Source organism: Amphimedon queenslandica, unplaced genomic scaffold, assembly GCF_000090795.2.
Source record: "Amphimedon queenslandica unplaced genomic scaffold, v1.1 AMPQUscaffold_13199, whole genome shotgun sequence".
NCBI classification, from domain to species: domain Eukaryota; kingdom Metazoa; phylum Porifera; class Demospongiae; order Haplosclerida; family Niphatidae; genus Amphimedon; species Amphimedon queenslandica.
In genome coordinates this window covers 71,582-89,736 of record NW_003546565.1, presented here as the reverse complement: position 1 = coordinate 89,736, position 18,155 = coordinate 71,582, and the positions used below count along the sequence as shown (strand labels likewise).

At 35.8% G+C, this 18,155-nt stretch overlaps 1 protein-coding gene across 1 annotated transcript; it reads left to right on the top strand.

Annotated features, from left to right (window-relative positions):
• The first annotated feature begins 11,946 nt into the window (after positions 1 to 11,946).
• On the top strand, positions 11,947 to 16,015 carry LOC105313860 (zinc finger MYM-type protein 2-like). The gene is made up of 3 exons (XM_011407620.1): positions 11,947 to 12,537; positions 13,634 to 13,672; positions 15,863 to 16,015. The coding sequence occupies exons 1-3, from the start codon at positions 11,947 to 11,949 to the stop codon at positions 16,013 to 16,015; spliced, it is 783 nt and encodes a 260-aa protein (XP_011405922.1).
• Positions 16,016 to 18,155: the final 2,140 nt, after the last annotated feature.

The following is an 18,155-nucleotide window of genomic DNA, read 5'->3' as shown; positions in this document are numbered from 1 at the left end:
ATTTTAACGTTACATGTAAACAACTTAATTATAGTTCTAAATAAAAAGTATATATTACCTGTAAACTCAAGGAAAAGCGATGGCTGGATTTGAATGAAGTATGTGGATGATCTGTGTTCAAAACAGTCCATAAAAAGGACTTTTAGCACTAGAAGACGTAATAATAACTCTATAACTTGGTAATGAAAAAACTTACTAGTACTTGAAGTCACCATGATTGGTAGGGCTTTAGACAACTCTTAAGATGTCCATTATACAAGAAAAGATAGTTCAAATGCTGTCAAAAGCGAGTCAAAAGTGCTTCTTTCTTCATTCCCCGTTTATTAATTGATTTGGGTGTGGTATTACGTGGTGGGCGTGGTTTCATTTACTTCGTGAACGGGCATGACATGGAAACATTGAAAATAACTTAAAATGGCTTTTTCTCTGTACTAGTATTCCAGAGCAATCGTCCAAACAGCGTCCCTAACTTCCAAATTTTATTGCGCATTGTCATAAACGGGATATTGCTGGAAAGGAAATTTTTTTCTCTATCTGTGAGTACCAAAAACTGATTTTACCAAAATCCCGCAGATAGCCTGGTTTTCTCATATCGGGTCACATGTGACGTTTCCTATTATTATACTGGTGTTCGTGATGTGTTTCATCTGGTTTGAAGAAACATTGTGTGAAATGTTTTCTGTTTGATTGAGGGGTAGTCAGATTCAGACGTTGCCATTTTCGATTCATTTTTTTCGCAAAATTAAACTTTCATTTTTTGTATAGTTGTATAAAAAATATAGAGGTATGACAAAATGTGAGCATGCTTTGTGATGGCACAACATTATATACAGTAACCCAATGGTATAAACAAAAAAAGGATAACTTAAACTGCCTGAAACATTTGTAGTTTGTTGTCAAGGGTAAAATTGCAATAATGCAATAACTTAAAAAAAGTGCCTGTCTCCTCTTCAGAATGCTTGCTATTTGCTTCATGAGTTCTATAGCCCATGATTATGCCTGTTTAACTTAAAATAAGACCGTCTCAGCCCATTGGCGTTTCTACAGCTCTAAAGTCACCAGGGCACAGTTCAAACCAATTAATTTTTCCTTTCTTCTAATAATCATTATTGTGTTCTTTTGCATGCATGCTCTTGTATTGTTATTGAATCATCAATTAACTGTTAATAAAAATATTAACATTTTAATTGTAAAATATGACGTGTATGTGTTCTTACTGTAATGAGGCACAGTCTACAGTAGAAGAATCCTTGAGTCATAGAAGCTTGAGTACAAGATCTTCTAGATTACTGTTTAGTTTTGTGGATAAGTCTCTTTCAATGTTGAAAACAGCTAGATCTTGGAGTGTCTCTTGAGACATTGTCGAGCGAAGATAGTTGTGTATTTTCCTTAAGATGGAAAAGCTTTGTTCTACAGTGGCAGTTGATGTCCCGATAGTGAGAGCAAGGAGAGCACACCAAGTAATGGTTGGAAAGATATCCTTGATGGGACTGAGTACTTCAAGCTGATCAGTAACGTTGCCACTATCTTTCCCAAATGGGTTCGACTTATCATGTTTTTAAACGTCAGTACCTCAGCATCCACACATTCTGTGCAAACATTGTAGTGCTCAAGAACAGGTTTCAAAAGAGTAACATTGAGAAAATTCTTACTCAGTGGTTGTAGTGTGCCAAATCCTTTTAGCAATGTGATATTGATGTTGTTGAAATGTCTCATTTCTGAAAGTATGTGGTCAAGAATGGGAAAATAAAAGTCTACCTTTTATGCCTCACTTGATAACCTGGATACATGACTTGCACCAATGGTATTGCCAGTTAGAACTTGGTCATTTAAAGTGGTTTGGGCAGTTCGCCTGGCCCTCTTGGGTTGACCACCCATACTGGATAGTGCTCTACTTCACACTCCAGATGATTGGAGAATGCCAACTTTTCTTCCCATAAGCACTCCCACTGAGTAGCATCACTCCTCATGTCAGCAAATGATTGAATCGTAGTTTCAATGACAGCAGCAGCACTAGCATAATCAATGGACTTTGATTGAAGCATCTGAAATAGATTGGCTGTTATTCCACTAATTTTTTTACAAACTATAAGGCAGCTAATGAACTGAAATGATTTTATGCCATGGAGAATTCCATGAGCTTCAATAGAACATGCCGTATCAGATGATTGTACAATATTTTCAAGTGTCTGAACTACTGCTGGATACGTTAAAAGTATAGCTTTGATTAAATCTAATTGGCAGCACCACCTTGTATCACTTGCGTAGCAAGATCTCTCTTCTACCTTTTGCTTTTTGGACAGCTTCATGGGATTTGGTGGATGAAAGAACAACAAACGGATTGAAGCAGTGCAAACATGTCAGTAGCAAATTTTACTTTCTGGACTACATCCACTACTACAAGATTGAGCCTGTGTGCACTACAGTCGACATACACAGCCTGTGGAGCTTCTCTTTGATTGATAGCCTGTACTTCTGCATTTGCCTACTCATGACAGATGCTCCATCATAGCATTGGCTAATACATTTGGTTATATCCAAGTCGAACTCAGATGCACGCTGGAGAATGTACTCAGCCAAAGAAGCAGCCTTTAACTCAGAGGCATGGCTGTATCCTGAAAATCGCTCCATGGTTTTGTTCTTGAGAACATATGTAAAGGCAATTGATATTTGCTCCCGTTTGCTACTGTCCTTTGCCTCATCTGCTAATTGAGTGTAGTATTTAGCTTCTTGAAGTTCTTCTTTGATAATGCTTCTGACATGATTTGCAAGAAAATGAATTAGTTCATTCTGAATGGAGGGATAGAGCCAAGTAACACTTGAGCTATGTTTGCTAAGCCTTTTTCAACAACATTGGAGCGGTGAGACAGCAAGTTCATGAGACTTAGAAAATTACCTTGATAAGAGTCAATTTCTCCTTCTTTATGACGTTGTAGAGCAATAATTTGCTGAGCAGAAAATATGATGCCCTCCATTAGTGATGTATCATACTCCCTATTATCCTTAATCAACTGTGTACCTATGGTTTTCAATTGCTGGCCAATAGTGCTATTTTGCTCCACTCTTGTTTATTCGGCCCAATTAAACATTGCCAGCTTATGATGGCTAGTGGATGAATGCACCAATAGCATTCCTTCATTCCCAGCTGTGTGCTTTCAATCTTTGAATCCTCCAGAAGCAAATGTGATCTCAGCACCTGACTTGCCATAAAACCTACATGGGAAGCAGAAAACAGCATCGTGCTCCATTGAGTACTCTATCCATGGGTGTAATTGGTACCATCTATGCTGGAAAGAGCAACTAACACTGCCAAATTGCGACTTAGGTCATTCAGAATTCAGTGGTTGAGCCAGTTAACCAGATTTGTTAAGGGCTAAATCATTGAACTCAAAAGGAACGCGACATGAAATACTTGACAAGGACTTGGAACAACTCTGATTTCCTACTTCTACATCAATACTAACACCACTACCTGGATCATCTATTACAATTATACTATATAATAGTAATGCATTGCAATAATGTTTCATAACAAACCCGTTTGGTTACGAGACCGAGATTGACCATTATGGTTGTCACTGGTGCTAATTGTGTGACTTGACTGATTAGTTTTCCCCCACAGCTGAAGCAAGGACTTGCTCATTCTTTCAGTGTAACGAGTAAAAGAACAGCTGTGCTTCTTCAGTAATCAGTAATTTTAGTACTCTTGGTTCATATAGGTGTGTCAGGGTGTGTGCAAGTATTTGGTTGGAGCTTCCTTTAATGGAAGATCAATAGAATAACAAGTTTAACTTAAACAACTCTGATGAAGCATTTTCCAGTCAAAAAAAATTACCAGGGCATTGCCCTGGTGTGCCCAATGCTAAAAATGCCCATGTATCAGCCAACAGTAAAGATTATATGAACAGTGAAGCTAGCAACCCAAGCGGCCTAGCTCCGTCTGGGCCAAACTACATGGTACACCACCATCCACATTAGCTTCGAGAAGCATTTGAATGTTTTAGAAAAATACTACAATTGATGGAAGTAACTTTTTCGCATCTTTTGAAGACAAGAACAAAAAAATAATTCTTTTAAGGCAAAAACAAATACCAAAATGAAATCTTATGTAGTAGGGCTATGTTTGCTGTCTAACCAAATGGATATCAAGGAAATGACACCTCCTGGTTGGTACACAAGGCTATAAGAAAGCCGTCATCATAACCTAAAAAAGTCCTCACTTTACCTAATGTAAAAGTTATTTGCTTCAAACAGAAAGCGTACATCTCCATTTCTTCTGCACTATGACTTGTTACTATGGTAATATCAATGAATATAATTAAATAGTTAATATTATAATTATTAATTAATATATGATTATACTGGAAATGGCACATAGAGCTAAACGGCAAGCTGCTGCAGCTGAATGAGCTAATTAGAAGAGAAACATTGCTTACAGCGAATTTTTTGCTCTCTGGAAATAGGAAACAAGTTTTTTTATCAATGGCATCTGCAAAATAATATGCCAATCACCACACAAATTAATTAGAATGAAATTATTCTGAAGTAAAGTGGAGATCATCACATACATGTCCAATGGTGCCACTACCTGTCATGTATTGTACTAGGATTGTCTTTTCTCATAATCTAAAGCTGTATATCTAATGTGGACCATTTTAACCCCACCAATCCCAGGATAGTAAATAGTACAGGTACATGCACATACATAGGGGTATAGTATTGTCAGAGTATCACTGTACACCATTTTAACACCACCAATCTTGTGATAGTACATAGTACATACATAAGGGTATGATATTGTCAGAGTATTCCTGTACACCATTGTAACCCACCAATCCCGGAATAGTACGTAGTACAAACATAGGGTATAGTATTGTCAGAGTATCCCTGTACACCATTGTAACCCCACCAATCGCAAGATAGTACAACAGGAGCTATACAATTGTGTGGATAATACAATTGTGTGGATTCTGACAATACTGTACCCTATGTATTTTTTCCAAATAAAACGACATATCACTGTAAATAGACTATACTAGGAACTATGTTTTTATTTCCAAATAAAGACACATACCACTGTATATAGACTAAACTAGGTACATGTATCTGTCAATAAGCTATTGTATTTCAATAGCATCTACTATTAGTACTTTCCTTGGCGATGAACGAACTGGTTCTGAACAAGGTCTTTTTTTGCTCTTACTGTGTCTCTGTTTTAAGTAAATCATAACACATTTACTCACTATTGGAAACTAACATCTTCACATCTTCCAAAGAATTTGCTGCTTTGTATTGTGTTAATGACACACAAAATGAAAAAAGCTTCTCTAAAAAAATTGATTTATTTTTTGAGTCTTCGGGGACTGGTGTCTTTTCAAATTCATACATCTATAATTATTTCTCAAAAATATTTATTTATTTATGTACTAACCAAGTTAGTGCCACGTTGAGCCTTCACTTCAATAAGTTTTCCTAGACCTGCTTCCTGTAGCATCTTCAATCCTCTAACAGCTCCATCCTTGTTACCTTTATCCCTAAATTTCCTTTGTTCAAGTAGGGCATTTACATATAGCTTTTGACCAGGAAGAGTCAAGCAGAATGATGCATTCTGCTTCCCAGGATTATCATGTGCTGTTGAATGGCCTGTTAGAAAGTTACCTTAGGTATTTAAATGAATATATATTACTTGTCTTTGCTATAAGAGTTATCTCATCATCAAAGGGACCTCTACCAGCCAAATAAGCTGCGTTCTGGATACAATAATCAACAAAATTGATGGCAGCTATAATGGCCGCATCACTGATTATATTTGGACATCCTTCATTAGATTCCATGTAGAATAAGACATGAAAAATGCCGGAAAGTCATAGAACCGGACCCCTGGATTTACTAAGCATACCTAGTTTTGAAAAAAACATAGGATAGAAAATTGCATATTTTTATAGTACACGTGCATTTAAGGTAATAGTACATGTACAAATGTGACCATAATTGACAAAAGGTACCTTATGGCAGATTTTAAAATTCATGATTATAATGCAAAATATCAACCTGTGAGTGCCCTGTTGGACAACCATTGTGTCTAAAAGTTACATAGTAACTTTTTGCATCATGTGGAGTAATTTTATGATAAATGGAGCTCAGGAAGTTAGATTTTTTTGGCTATTAAGACAAATTTCACTACCCACCATAAGGTACTTGTTGTCAATTATGGTCACAAATGTACAATACAAGTACAGTAGTGGTTAGAAGATCAAAGTATTGTCTTTTAATGACATGAAATAATTGTATTCATTGTAGCACATGCAATATCTTGTACTTGCTGCCAGACCAAAATTCATTCTTCTCCTTAAATATCAAGAAAGGGTGTGGAAATGTCAATTTCATAATACTTTCGTCATTTCTCCATAAATTCCTCAATAGTGCAACTGTGGAGTGTTTAAATGATAAATTGTTAACAAATGCACATGTACATACTTATAGAAGAATCAAATTCTTTGTGTACTTTCTCCATGTCATCATAGCATACTGGATTAGGATTTGGCATGACCCATAGAAGGCACTGGCAAAGCCCCCTTTTGATATTCATTGTGTTTTCAAGGATGTTTCTAGCAATACTAGGCTGCATGAATCCACCTAATGTCAAGCTGGTATACTCCATCGAGAAGTTTGCATCACCAGTTACTATGAAAACTTTGAAATAAAAAAAAATAATGTGAGATCACCAGTTCTCCTTGTCGTAGAGTCTCCACCATATAGCTTAAAAAACTGCCAATTCATAGGATTCTATTATACATTTGCCACGGCAAATGTTTAACTGGGAAAGAAACATAGACAACTCATCATACAACCCCCATAATTTGGAATTGTTATCACTCATCAGTACACCCATTTTGTCAAATGACTGGTCATCTTACATCCACGTGTTGAAATCCAATTGGAGTGATGCCAAAATTAAGTGACGAAGATATTTGCATAAAGATGTTTCGCCACTACCAGTTGGCATGCAAATAGATAGCCAAAGAATTACAGGCTCAATCCATTCTGTACCATCTACTTCAACGGCTGCATGAGACAGAGAAGCTGACTATTACAGCAATGCCAGAAAGTACAGCTACAGGGGGCATTGACAATGCTTTCCCTATTTGTTCACAACCCTATAATGAAATAAATGTAACCCATAGAAAAATGTTTGTTTATCCCATCAAGATAGTTCTATTGTTTGTGGTGCCTGTGTTATTGTATTGTGATAATTATCTGTGGGTATAGTAGTAGTATTAGTTGAAGTGTAACCTAGTAATATGCTAGGCCATTAGTACACTTTACTTACATGTAACAATAATCATCCCTACTGTCTGTGGATGAATGGATGCAATATATACACATGTTTTTGAACATATACTTTTTATAAGTCAAGGTTTTTACTTTGAAGCAGTCTAAAGAAACATGAGGCTATATCTAGACATAGTGCTAAAATTATTTTAACTTATGTGTATATGTATAATAATATCGCTAAACACTATCACTGACTTACTTTTTAAAGAAAAGATGGATACAAACTCCAGTCATTCTCCATCTTCCAACATTCCTTAAGTCTTTCTGGAATTTGTACACCTTGTGTCCTTTGTTTTGAAAAAGAAGCTGGACTCTGATTAATAGCCAATGTTGTAGAATACTGCAGCCGTAGTGTAGAGCTACTAAGTGTTACAGAGCAAACTCAGTAAATGCATGTGTGCAAATACAGTAAAGATATGTTTAGGGTTATTGCTAAGTACATTGATGATGTATCAGTCCTTCGTCAACTTATTTACGCCACTGCATACTTCCAAATTTCTGGCAGATTGCTTTGAGTTTTGCTACTCAAGAAGAGCAGCAGAACATTTCAGAAGAGGAAGAGAGAATTTTGATGGAAAATCTACAGGAGCTTAACTCTAAGGCATTTGTTGGAAACAAAGTTCTTAAGAGAGAGATGATGGAATTTTCAATGGCAAAACATTTAGGAGACCCACTTCTCAGTAGCAACAACAGCTGTTTGCTCTGTAATAGCACTTTAGTAATTAGAAGGGATAGATATGACTCTGTTGTCGCTTATACAAATGAAATGGGAACAGTTCCAGCATCACATTATCACAAATATTGCAGTAATTTCTCTTGCTCTTTCACACAATATTATGGTTACTATTCCATAAATTGACAAATATTTTACAATGAAAGTCGGAGCACTATAAATACTTTGTGTCATCACGAGATTCTGCTTTTAGAATTGATATTTTACGTCAACTGGATGCAGAAATTCTGATTGGACAACTTAGTTTTAAACAGAGAGCAGATATCTACAATTTCATAAATGACAAGGATTCTAAAGAAGGCATTTCTGAAAGGTATTACTGTACTAGCATTGTTATATACAAGCATTTTATGTTATTATTTTATAGTTGGCAGTTTGTTCCTTGCCATTTGTTAGACAGGAGGTGTTTGGAGGAGGGATTCTTTCAATATGCATTGCTTAGAATAAGCTCATGGTACCCATAAGATATACCACTGTGGGCGTTAAAGCTACATAGAGAGCTTGATCATACCTTACTTGCAATGGCTCCTGTGTTTCACAATGCATTTCAGAAACATTACTCAGGTATTGGTGCAAGCATTTAGTATATACAATCTATATGTACCCTAAAACAATCGATAATGGGTATGGATTTTGTATAATATCCTTATTATTGAGAAGTACAGTGTATTTACATGTGCCTTCACTGTATTGAATTCATTCATTATCTTTATTCCTAGTGTGCTACTATAACAATAGCATGTAATAGATTATGTATATAATTTCAAGTATTATGTAATTGTAGCTCGTACATGTACCAAGCCAGGATGTGGTAAAGTTCTGGTGTTGGACGGAAACATAAAAAATCACAGGGACGTTTGTCTGGCAACTCCAGCAGGATATACTGAATATGATGGCCTACCTGAAAGTATAAGAACTGGTTGTCCTAACAGTCCAGCATATAAGTCAACATACTGTTCACTTCATGCTCCATTGGTGGCAAAATCATGCAAAACTGAAAAAGAATTGCCAGTTGCTATGATAATTGGAAAAAAGTGTACTCGGCAGCAAATTTAGTATCAAGTAAGGATGTTTATTGTATTGATATGCCTTTCAATAAATACAATAGGTTGCTTGGCTTGGGAGAGAAACAGCTCAAGCTACTTGGGAGTCAGTTACTTCTTTGCCAGAGAGTGTTGTGGTCAACTATGGGAAAGGCTTGGAAAATGACATACAAGATCAGTTGATTATATCAGCAGGTCAAAAGCATCACACTTTATTTCCAGTTTTATTTTCAGATCCAAATCCTCCAAAAAGGAAAAGAGTTGATACTATAGTACAACTCAAAACAGGGTAGGAAACAAAAAGTTTTACAACTGAGTCATTCATTTTCATAAAGGGCATTTTGCGATGTATCTCAAGATAGTTCATATATCAAGTGTCAGACAGAGAAAGATAGGAAGGAGAAATTAAACATAATTTCAGCAGGTAAATAAATTTTGTACCATTAAGCACATGCGCATTACTCTACCAATCAAAAGCCACAACTTGCAACTTCATATAGTTATAAAACCACTAATATAACATATGCATGGTATCTGCCTATACGTTTACATGGCATTATCCTCATTACTAATTTCTAGGAATTTTGGCTGGTTTGTGGCCATTTGGCATAATTACTTTAATAAGTGAACTGATGGGATCTGAAAGCAAAAGCGAAGTTTATGGAAATGTTCATGGATTTTTATTTAATAATGACCCAGCAATAGGTATGAAAATTATCACTTGTTATTTATGTATGTTTAATTTAGATGTTATATGCTATGATGATGCTTGCCACTTAATGAAGTATGCATGCAATAGAGCAACACCTACAGCTACTGAAATTGCAAATTGAAAATTTGTGGTGGACAGAATGCATTTCAGAGGTTCCCTCAGCATGTGTATTGCTTTATATTATGCTACTTTTATAAGGTATAGGTCACACTGATGAATGGTGTAAATTAAATTGTAATCCTGATAAAGTAGCAGCTATGGAGAAAGTAAATATATACCAAAATAATGTTGTTATGACTCTTGAAATAGGTCAACACAGAAATTTGTGAACAAACATTTCATGGGTTTCGTGTTATTCTAGAATAACTCGTCATATGAAAAGAGAACGATTCTTAGTGTTTATACTATTTGTACTACAGTGTGTGGGTGTATCAAAGGCACCGCCACGAGTTTATATAGTGTAGACCATAGCAGGGTAGTTAGAAGCCATCATCTAACTGCCAATTCTGGTAGTTAGACGACAATGCCTTTCATACACCCACACACTGTAGTACAAACCAGATAAACTACAGCTGTTTCGTGTTACTGAATATACACTCAGATGTTAGTTGATTTAGAAGCCTCGGCTTCTAAATCAACTGACATCCTCGTGTATATCCAGTAACCCTCAACATCTGTAGTTTATCTACAACATATATATATGTGAAATGCATAATAGAAAGTATTAAGATGGTTATATCATACATCAATACGGTGATACATCAACAAAGTTATTTGTGTCCGTATACTTTAGTTGCATAATTTGCCTATGTACAAGAACATGTAAGTACTATGTACTATCCTGGGATTGGTGGGGTTACAATGGTGTACAGGGATACTCTGACAATGCTATACCTCTATGTATGTACTGTGTACTATCCTGGGATTGGTGGGGTTACAATGGGGTACAGGGACACTGCCAATACTATACCCCTATGTATGTACTATGTACTATCCCGGGATTGATAGCAAGGACTATGTACAATCCTAAGGTAAATATGGAGTGGTAAAATAATGATCCTAGGATTATTACTGAGATACTGTGGCACCATTGGACAACACTCGATCATCATGCCGGTTCATGTATAATTCATCCATAGCTAAGGGAAACAAGAAGGTTGTGTCGGGCACCCTTGAAGATCAACTGCATAAAAAAAAAGAAAAATTTCCAGCAGTCCTGCTCAATGGACAAAATGGGAGAGAGTATCACAATTAAGAAAAATTGCTTGGTTGATGTGATGATGCACTATATAGCCATAAATGAGATTCTGAAGACAATGGACAACTTAAGGTTAGGACATAGGTTATCAACTTACTATCAGAAGCTTTAATGTTGCATTTAAATTTAGATCTGAGATAAATGAAAAACATGGCATCATTAAAGATATATTTTCTCAAGTTAAAAGGCCGACTGACACAAGCTATGAAAACAATAGTTAAGGAATTGATGGTGTTAGTGAAAGGCAACGACATTGCAAAATGACAACCATTAAGGAATCATGTAAAAAGCTTTATGGTATATACATGGAGTCCTTTAACATAAATGTCTTCCATCATTGTTACCAAATTCATAATTTGCGACTCACTTCAAATAAAAAGAAGGCAAAAAGTTGCTCCTCGTGTTGCAGCCATTTTAAAAAAGTCACTCCTAAAATAATTAAGTACATGCCCATCAGATGTGATTGAGAAAGGGGCGCCACCCTCTGATGGAGCTACGAAGTGTTTCGCTAAGCCAAAGACAGAAGAAGAGCTTGAAATCATTCGAAAAAATTCAGAGCCACTAACTACTGCAAGGACCAACAAATGGGCAGTTGCTATATGGAACGAATGGTCTAAAGCAGGCTAGAAGATCACAAAGAGGCTCCAATCTTTCTGCCACATTTGCTACCTTCAAAGGATGATCTGAACCACTGAATGACTCGCTTCATCGTTGAAATTAGATGCAAGGATGGTAAGGAGTACCCTCCTAATACTTTGTATGCAATTGCATGTGCTATAATGAGGCACATTAGAAACTACTGTCCCGAGCTGAATTTTTTACACAACCAGAGTTTCATGGATTTAAAACAACCCTAGATTCCGAGATGAAGAGGCTTAAAGCAGATGGAGTTGGGCTAGAAAAAGACCCAATATCTATCAATGATGAGGAACAACTATGGGCTAAACAGCTACTTGGAGAGAGCTCACCCCATGTACTACTAGACACCATAGTGTTCATGTGTGGGATGTACTTTGCATTAAGAAGTAGGAAAGAACATAGGGATTTAAAATTCGACCTAATAAAAGTACTTTTGATTGACGGAAAGAAGTGTATCCAATACACAGAGAACTGCTATAAAAATAACCCTGGTGGCTTAAAACATCAAAAAATAGAACCAAAAGTTGTTACCCATTACGAAAATATATCTGATCCTTTGCGTTGCTTTGTTAAGCTATTGGAAGTGTACTATAGTCGGTGTCCACCACCAGAACAAAGGAAAACAGATTTGTTTTACCTAACACCGATTGCAAAACCAAAAGGAACGTTCTGGTTCTCCGCTATTCCTGTAGGGCAGAACACATCGAAAACAGTAAGCAGATTACGTAAAGCTGCTGGAATAGAGGGATATAAGACTAATTACTCACTCAGAGTGACGACAGCTACTCAATTGTTCCAGGCCGGAATCGATGAGCAGGTAATAATGAATCGGACTGGACATTGAAGTCTCAAAGGAGTTCGAACATATAAATGAACATCGGAGACTCAGAATGAAGAAGTTTCATCAATTCTAAATGTAGGTCAAACATCTAAAAAGTCAAAAATATCAACACCAGATGAAGTAGAGTCTCCATACAATTTCAATTTCAAGAGCTGTACAAATGTGACAATAACAGTACAAAAATGAAGAATACATACATTATTAGACATGCTGTAGCTAAATTAATAGTCTATATTTAATCATGGTGTTATAAATTTTGATTTATTAACTTATTTTATTTAATAAACCAAGAGGTTAATAAGTGTTCCCGGGAGGTTAATAAGTGTTCCCGGGAGGTATCTAATAGATTTAGAAACCTGCTATTTTGCAATCTGATTGCTCAATTACATACAATTTCAATTTCAAGAGCTGTACAAATGTGACAATAACAGTACAAAAATGAAGAGTACATACATTATTAGACATGCTGTAGCTAAATTAATAGTCTATTTTTAATCATGGTGTTATAAATTTTGATTTATTAACTTATTTTATTTAATAAACCAAGAGGTTAATAAGTGTTTCCGGGAGGTTAATAAGTGTTCCCGGGAGGTATCTAATAGATTTAGAAACCTGCTATTTTGCAATCTGATTGCTCAATTACAACTAGGTATGATAGAATAAAGGATTCTTTCTGCCTATAGAGGAATGGATTTAGCAACATATAATCTAGTGACGTCACGTTTAGCCACACCCACCGACAAAAAGTAGCAAAAAATTAACATTTTTGAAGGCTCGTATCTCAGTAAAAATTTTTTTGAGACAATGGGAGTTGGAATAGATTGTTAAAAAGGTTAGGCAATCATAATAAACCAATAAAAATACACCAGACTTACCCTTTAATGTTATAATTTAATGATTAATCTAATGGAAGTAGTGATAGTATAGAGTACATTAGAACACAATATTTATGGAAATTAGGGATAGACAGTGTTATTAGGAAATAGTAAATCACCATCTTTGAGACACAGACCTCTCCACAATGACCTTGTCCTGTAATTTCACAGGTGATTAATTTTTATAAATCTTGCAGATTTATTGTCACGATAACAAGTACAACACATTGATACAAGTAAGTCTTGGTTTCTTGAACTTCATTACTCATGTTGCGGACCCCGTTTTCAGAAATATTCAAGTAATACCAGTTTACTGTGGTATAACTTTTGCATATGGAATCGATTACATTCTATTGCTATGAAACAAGTACAAGGAGTCCTTTACATGTTTATACATTGCTGAAAGTTGTTCATTACTCTTCCTTGTTGTAATTATAACAATTTATATCCTGCCATAATGTAATACATGTGCATGTATGATTTGCAGTGGTGTATCAAGGTCAAAATTTTTGGGGGGGCTGACTTGCTAAGACATTAAAGGGTAACTGAAACGGTTTTTTGACAAATTTATTTTATTGGCTTAATATGTTTGCCTAAACTTTTTAATGAAGTGTGGTAACTCCCATTTTCAAAAAAAAAATTCACTGAGATATGAGCTTTCAAAATTGCCCTTCTTGCTTCCTGCCATATTACTTTCTGTCGGTGGGTGTGGCTAAACGTGACGTCATTGGGGGCATACCAATGGATTAATCCATTCCTTTACAGGGGAAATAATGCTTTATTCTCATGCCTAGTAATGTAATAGCACTGATTTATAGATTGGGATCATTAGTTCCATTATTCTAAGCAGCAACTGCAAGAAAAAGACTCAAAATAGCAAACAAGAAGATCGGCCTACTTGTGGTAGTATGACATTTTCTTGCAGTTGCATGCTTAATAATAAGAACTAATGATTCCATTCTTTAAATCAGTGCTATTACATTATTAGGCATGAAAATAAAGCATTACTTCCCCCTGTAAATGAATGGATTAATCCATCAGTATGCCCCCAATGACATCACGCTTAGCCACACCTACCAACAGCAAGCAATATGGCAGGAAGCAAAAAAGGCATTTTTGAAAGCTCCTATCTCAGTGACTAATTTTTTTTAAACAATTGGAGTTGTCACACTTCATTAAAAAGTTCAAGCAATCATGATAAGCCAATAAAATAAATACCTCAAAAAACCGTTTCAGTTACCCTTTAAGATTATTTGCTATAATATTAATGCCTAAAAAATACATGTAAATTGTTTGTTAATATTTTTACAATGTACCAAAGTTTGTAAGTCTATCAAAATTAGCAGCAATAATTCTTTTGCAAATTCTGTAATATTAAGCGAATCCATTAATTCCTTATCCATGTGAAGCCACACGCAATTATTAAGTCGTTCGGACATCAATGAGCGTAAGGAAGTAAGAACCTTTTTAAGAGATCAAAATGATCCTTCTGAGGTAGCTGATGTTATTAGCATTGTTGATTATAACCTAAGGATAATATGCACTTCTGGCAACATAGACTTGAATAGACTTTGGGTGTTCATGGCCTCACAAATGGTACAAATTTTTAGTAACTTGCTTCACACAAGGAAGGGCTTGTTTCACCATATCTGCCAAAAGAGGAAGCTGTTTTTCCAGATTAGAAAAATTTATGTGATCCTTAAAACAGGATAGCTTAGCACTTTCAAAATCTTCTTGGTAACTATCACCATTAGCTGCTTTCAAAAGAATATTTTCTAGTGATAAAATCTGTTTTAGTGATTGATGTTGCTGAAATCTGCTTTCTAATTCTTGATGACGTAGGTCATAGGCCTCAAAATATTGATGACGAAAGAAATCCCTTGGTGTCTTACATTGGTGCTGCTGACTTCCTTCTTCAAATCTTTTAGGTTCTCTCCTGTTTTGAGGTATTGTGGACCATTCATATTCAGCTTGTCATCAAGTTCAACAATGCCATCGTAAAAAAGACTAACTGCTTCACTTGCCCTTTGCCTTCAATAAAATGCTTTAGCAGGATTTACAGCTGAAAGTGCTTTTTGTATGGTGATATCTTTGCCCTGCAATGACTTTGACAGAGTTTCAGATGCTCCAAAAATAAGACTGCCTAACTTCAACCCAAATAGTGTGAAAAATGTCTCCAGAGTGGCCAATATACCTGCAGCTTGAAGTCCAAACTCAATATGAGTAGTCTGGTGTATTTCGTCTAATGTATCTATTAAAACTTCATAGTCGGTTATGACAGCACCAATTGCTCCTGTTTTAGCAGTCCATCTCGTGGTACAAAGCACTTTGATCGTCACACCAACTACATCTTCTTTATTGGCCAAATTTTTGAAAATAATTGTGCTCTTTTAAGGGAGAATTTGATTAATTATTCTATTTCCCAGACTGTTTCAAGAGCATCTCTCAAAAACATTAGTTTTTATCCTGCGTCTCGTAGGCAAAGATTAAGACAGTGGGCCAAACAATGTACTGAAATTGCTGCTGGAACTTCATCTCTTATTCGCGTCGCAAGTCCATGTCGTACTCCCTGGATATAAGCAGCACCATCAAATGCTTGACCCGTACATAAGGTAAGTGGAAGAGTACAGCATTGCAGGATATCTGTGATGACAGTATACAGGGTCTCTGATCTAGTATTAGGAAGACAATAGAGTCCAATTGAATCTTCAGATATGTCATAATTATTATTTACCCACTGAATAGATTTAACTGCTCCCTATTTGACGCATCATTTGCTTCATCAGCAATCATTGCATACCATGGAGGAGAACACTCTTTAATACCCTTCAGCAATGATCACAACACACTTAACCCTAGCAGCTATTCATTTGATTTCAGATCACAGGAGACATGTATTTCCTATCTTTAAACCACTTACTCAGTCCTGAATCATAAGCAGACCACATGTTCAACAACTGACTGAGGTTTCCTTCTATTTCATCATGGCCAAAACCTGTCTAAGAAGAGAACGCAAACAGTGTAGCTGTTTCAGCAAAGCCTGTCTTCTTTTGTCTTGATCCTTCTTGACTTGGCTGTTTAAATGATTGCTTATAGGAGTCGTTTGAAGCATTTGCCGCCTAGGAACAGCATCACTATGACCATGGCAATTATTGTGATTCTCAAACTTTTCTAAAGCTCTTTTCCAATTATTAAAACCAACCTTTGAAAATGTAGATTCAGCTTTAGAACTAAACGTCATCATTCCTTGACTTTCAAAATACCGACAATAGAAGAATTATACCTTCTTCCTCGTGGTAAAATAGTTAGCCAATAATATCTTGTATGCCAATGTTCAACAAAATTTTTTTTGTTGTTAGCCAAGCTTTAAATTATAACTTTATTAGTAGGTTGGTATGGTTTTCTTTTTGTACAACAAGAAGAAAGACAAACTTCAGGTTGAAGATGATCCTGACAGTCTGGGTCTCTTCATATTCATCTGTTAACTAAGTCTCATTTTGAGTACCTTCTTGCTCAATATCACTAGCTACCATGGCAGAATCATGTCAACCATAAGTAGTAACATCTTCATGTGACATTTCTTCAGACTTTTTGTGTCTTTTTGAAGATGGTGAAAAAGCATCAAAAATGTTATACTGCTTCAATCTCTTGGCCATCTTGATATGCTCTTAACAATGTGGATACAAAGCACCTGCACTGTATCTAATATACAAGTGGCTGTGATAATAGAAATTATGAAAATAAATTAGATGTGCATGTACAGTGTATACACTTAGTGACTAAAATTATTGTATATTGCCTATGCCAATCCAAAGTATATAGTGCAAAAATTAAACTATCATTTAATGTGGTCCACTCAAATGATCTTTGGCACTAATTTGAATTGCTTTAGCACTTCCCAAATATTGAGGGATTTCTGCCCATCCTTGCAAAATATTGGACGGGGCTTGAGCCCCACTGCCCCCCCTTCCTACACTACTGATTTGGAATGGTGTGTCACTTGCTACATATATCATTAATTGTGTTAGAGACATTATTAATGTAAGTTAAAACTAGAGCATGTGTGCCTGACAAATATGCGATTTAATCTTGCTGTTCAGGTATTACAGCAATGCCATGTACATATATGTACCGTATCTTACAGTATGTAAATGCATAGCTGTAATACCTGAGCAGCAAGATTAAGTCACATACTAGAAAAAGATGTGAGGCACACATGTCCTTGTTTTATCTTCGGTACTAAAAACAAAATCACTATATGATCTATTTCCTTGATATAGGTTCTGTAAATGTAACAATTTGATGTTTTTTCCATTACACTAAAATCAAATGGAAATAAGATGCATGGTGCAAAAATTTATCAATAACAACTAGCTAGGGACGTACCCGCATGCAGAAAATTAATAATGAGTTGGGTCTGTGGATTATGGTTTTATGTTTGAGCATGATGAATGTTCCTTTCTTATTACAAAGCACTAAAAAACTACTAAAAGTGAGGCTGAAATAATTGTTAAGTGTGTTCAATAACTTCCTTAGTAATGATATGACTGAGTGTCAAGCCGAACAAAATGATTTCCTAACCCTACACTTGGCCCAGATGTCATGTGCTGTAGTCCAGGTTACGCCCCCATCTGTGACATTACTTTTCTACAATTAAATATAGAACATTAAAAATGGAAAATTAGTAGGATTAAATTGTAAAAAAGTAAAGAAACAAGA

Coding starts and splice junctions, on each gene's coding strand:
- LOC105313860 (XM_011407620.1), top strand. CDS start 11,947: ATGAAGAGGCTTAAAGCAGATGGAGTTGGGCTAGAAAAAGACCCAATA. Junction 12,538..13,633: donor AGGCCGGAATCGATGAGCAG/GTAATAATGAAT, acceptor TAAATCTTGCAG/ATTTATTGTCACGATAACAA. Junction 13,673..15,862: donor AGTACAACACATTGATACAA/GTAAGTCTTGGT, acceptor TCTATTTCCCAG/ACTGTTTCAAGAGCATCTCT.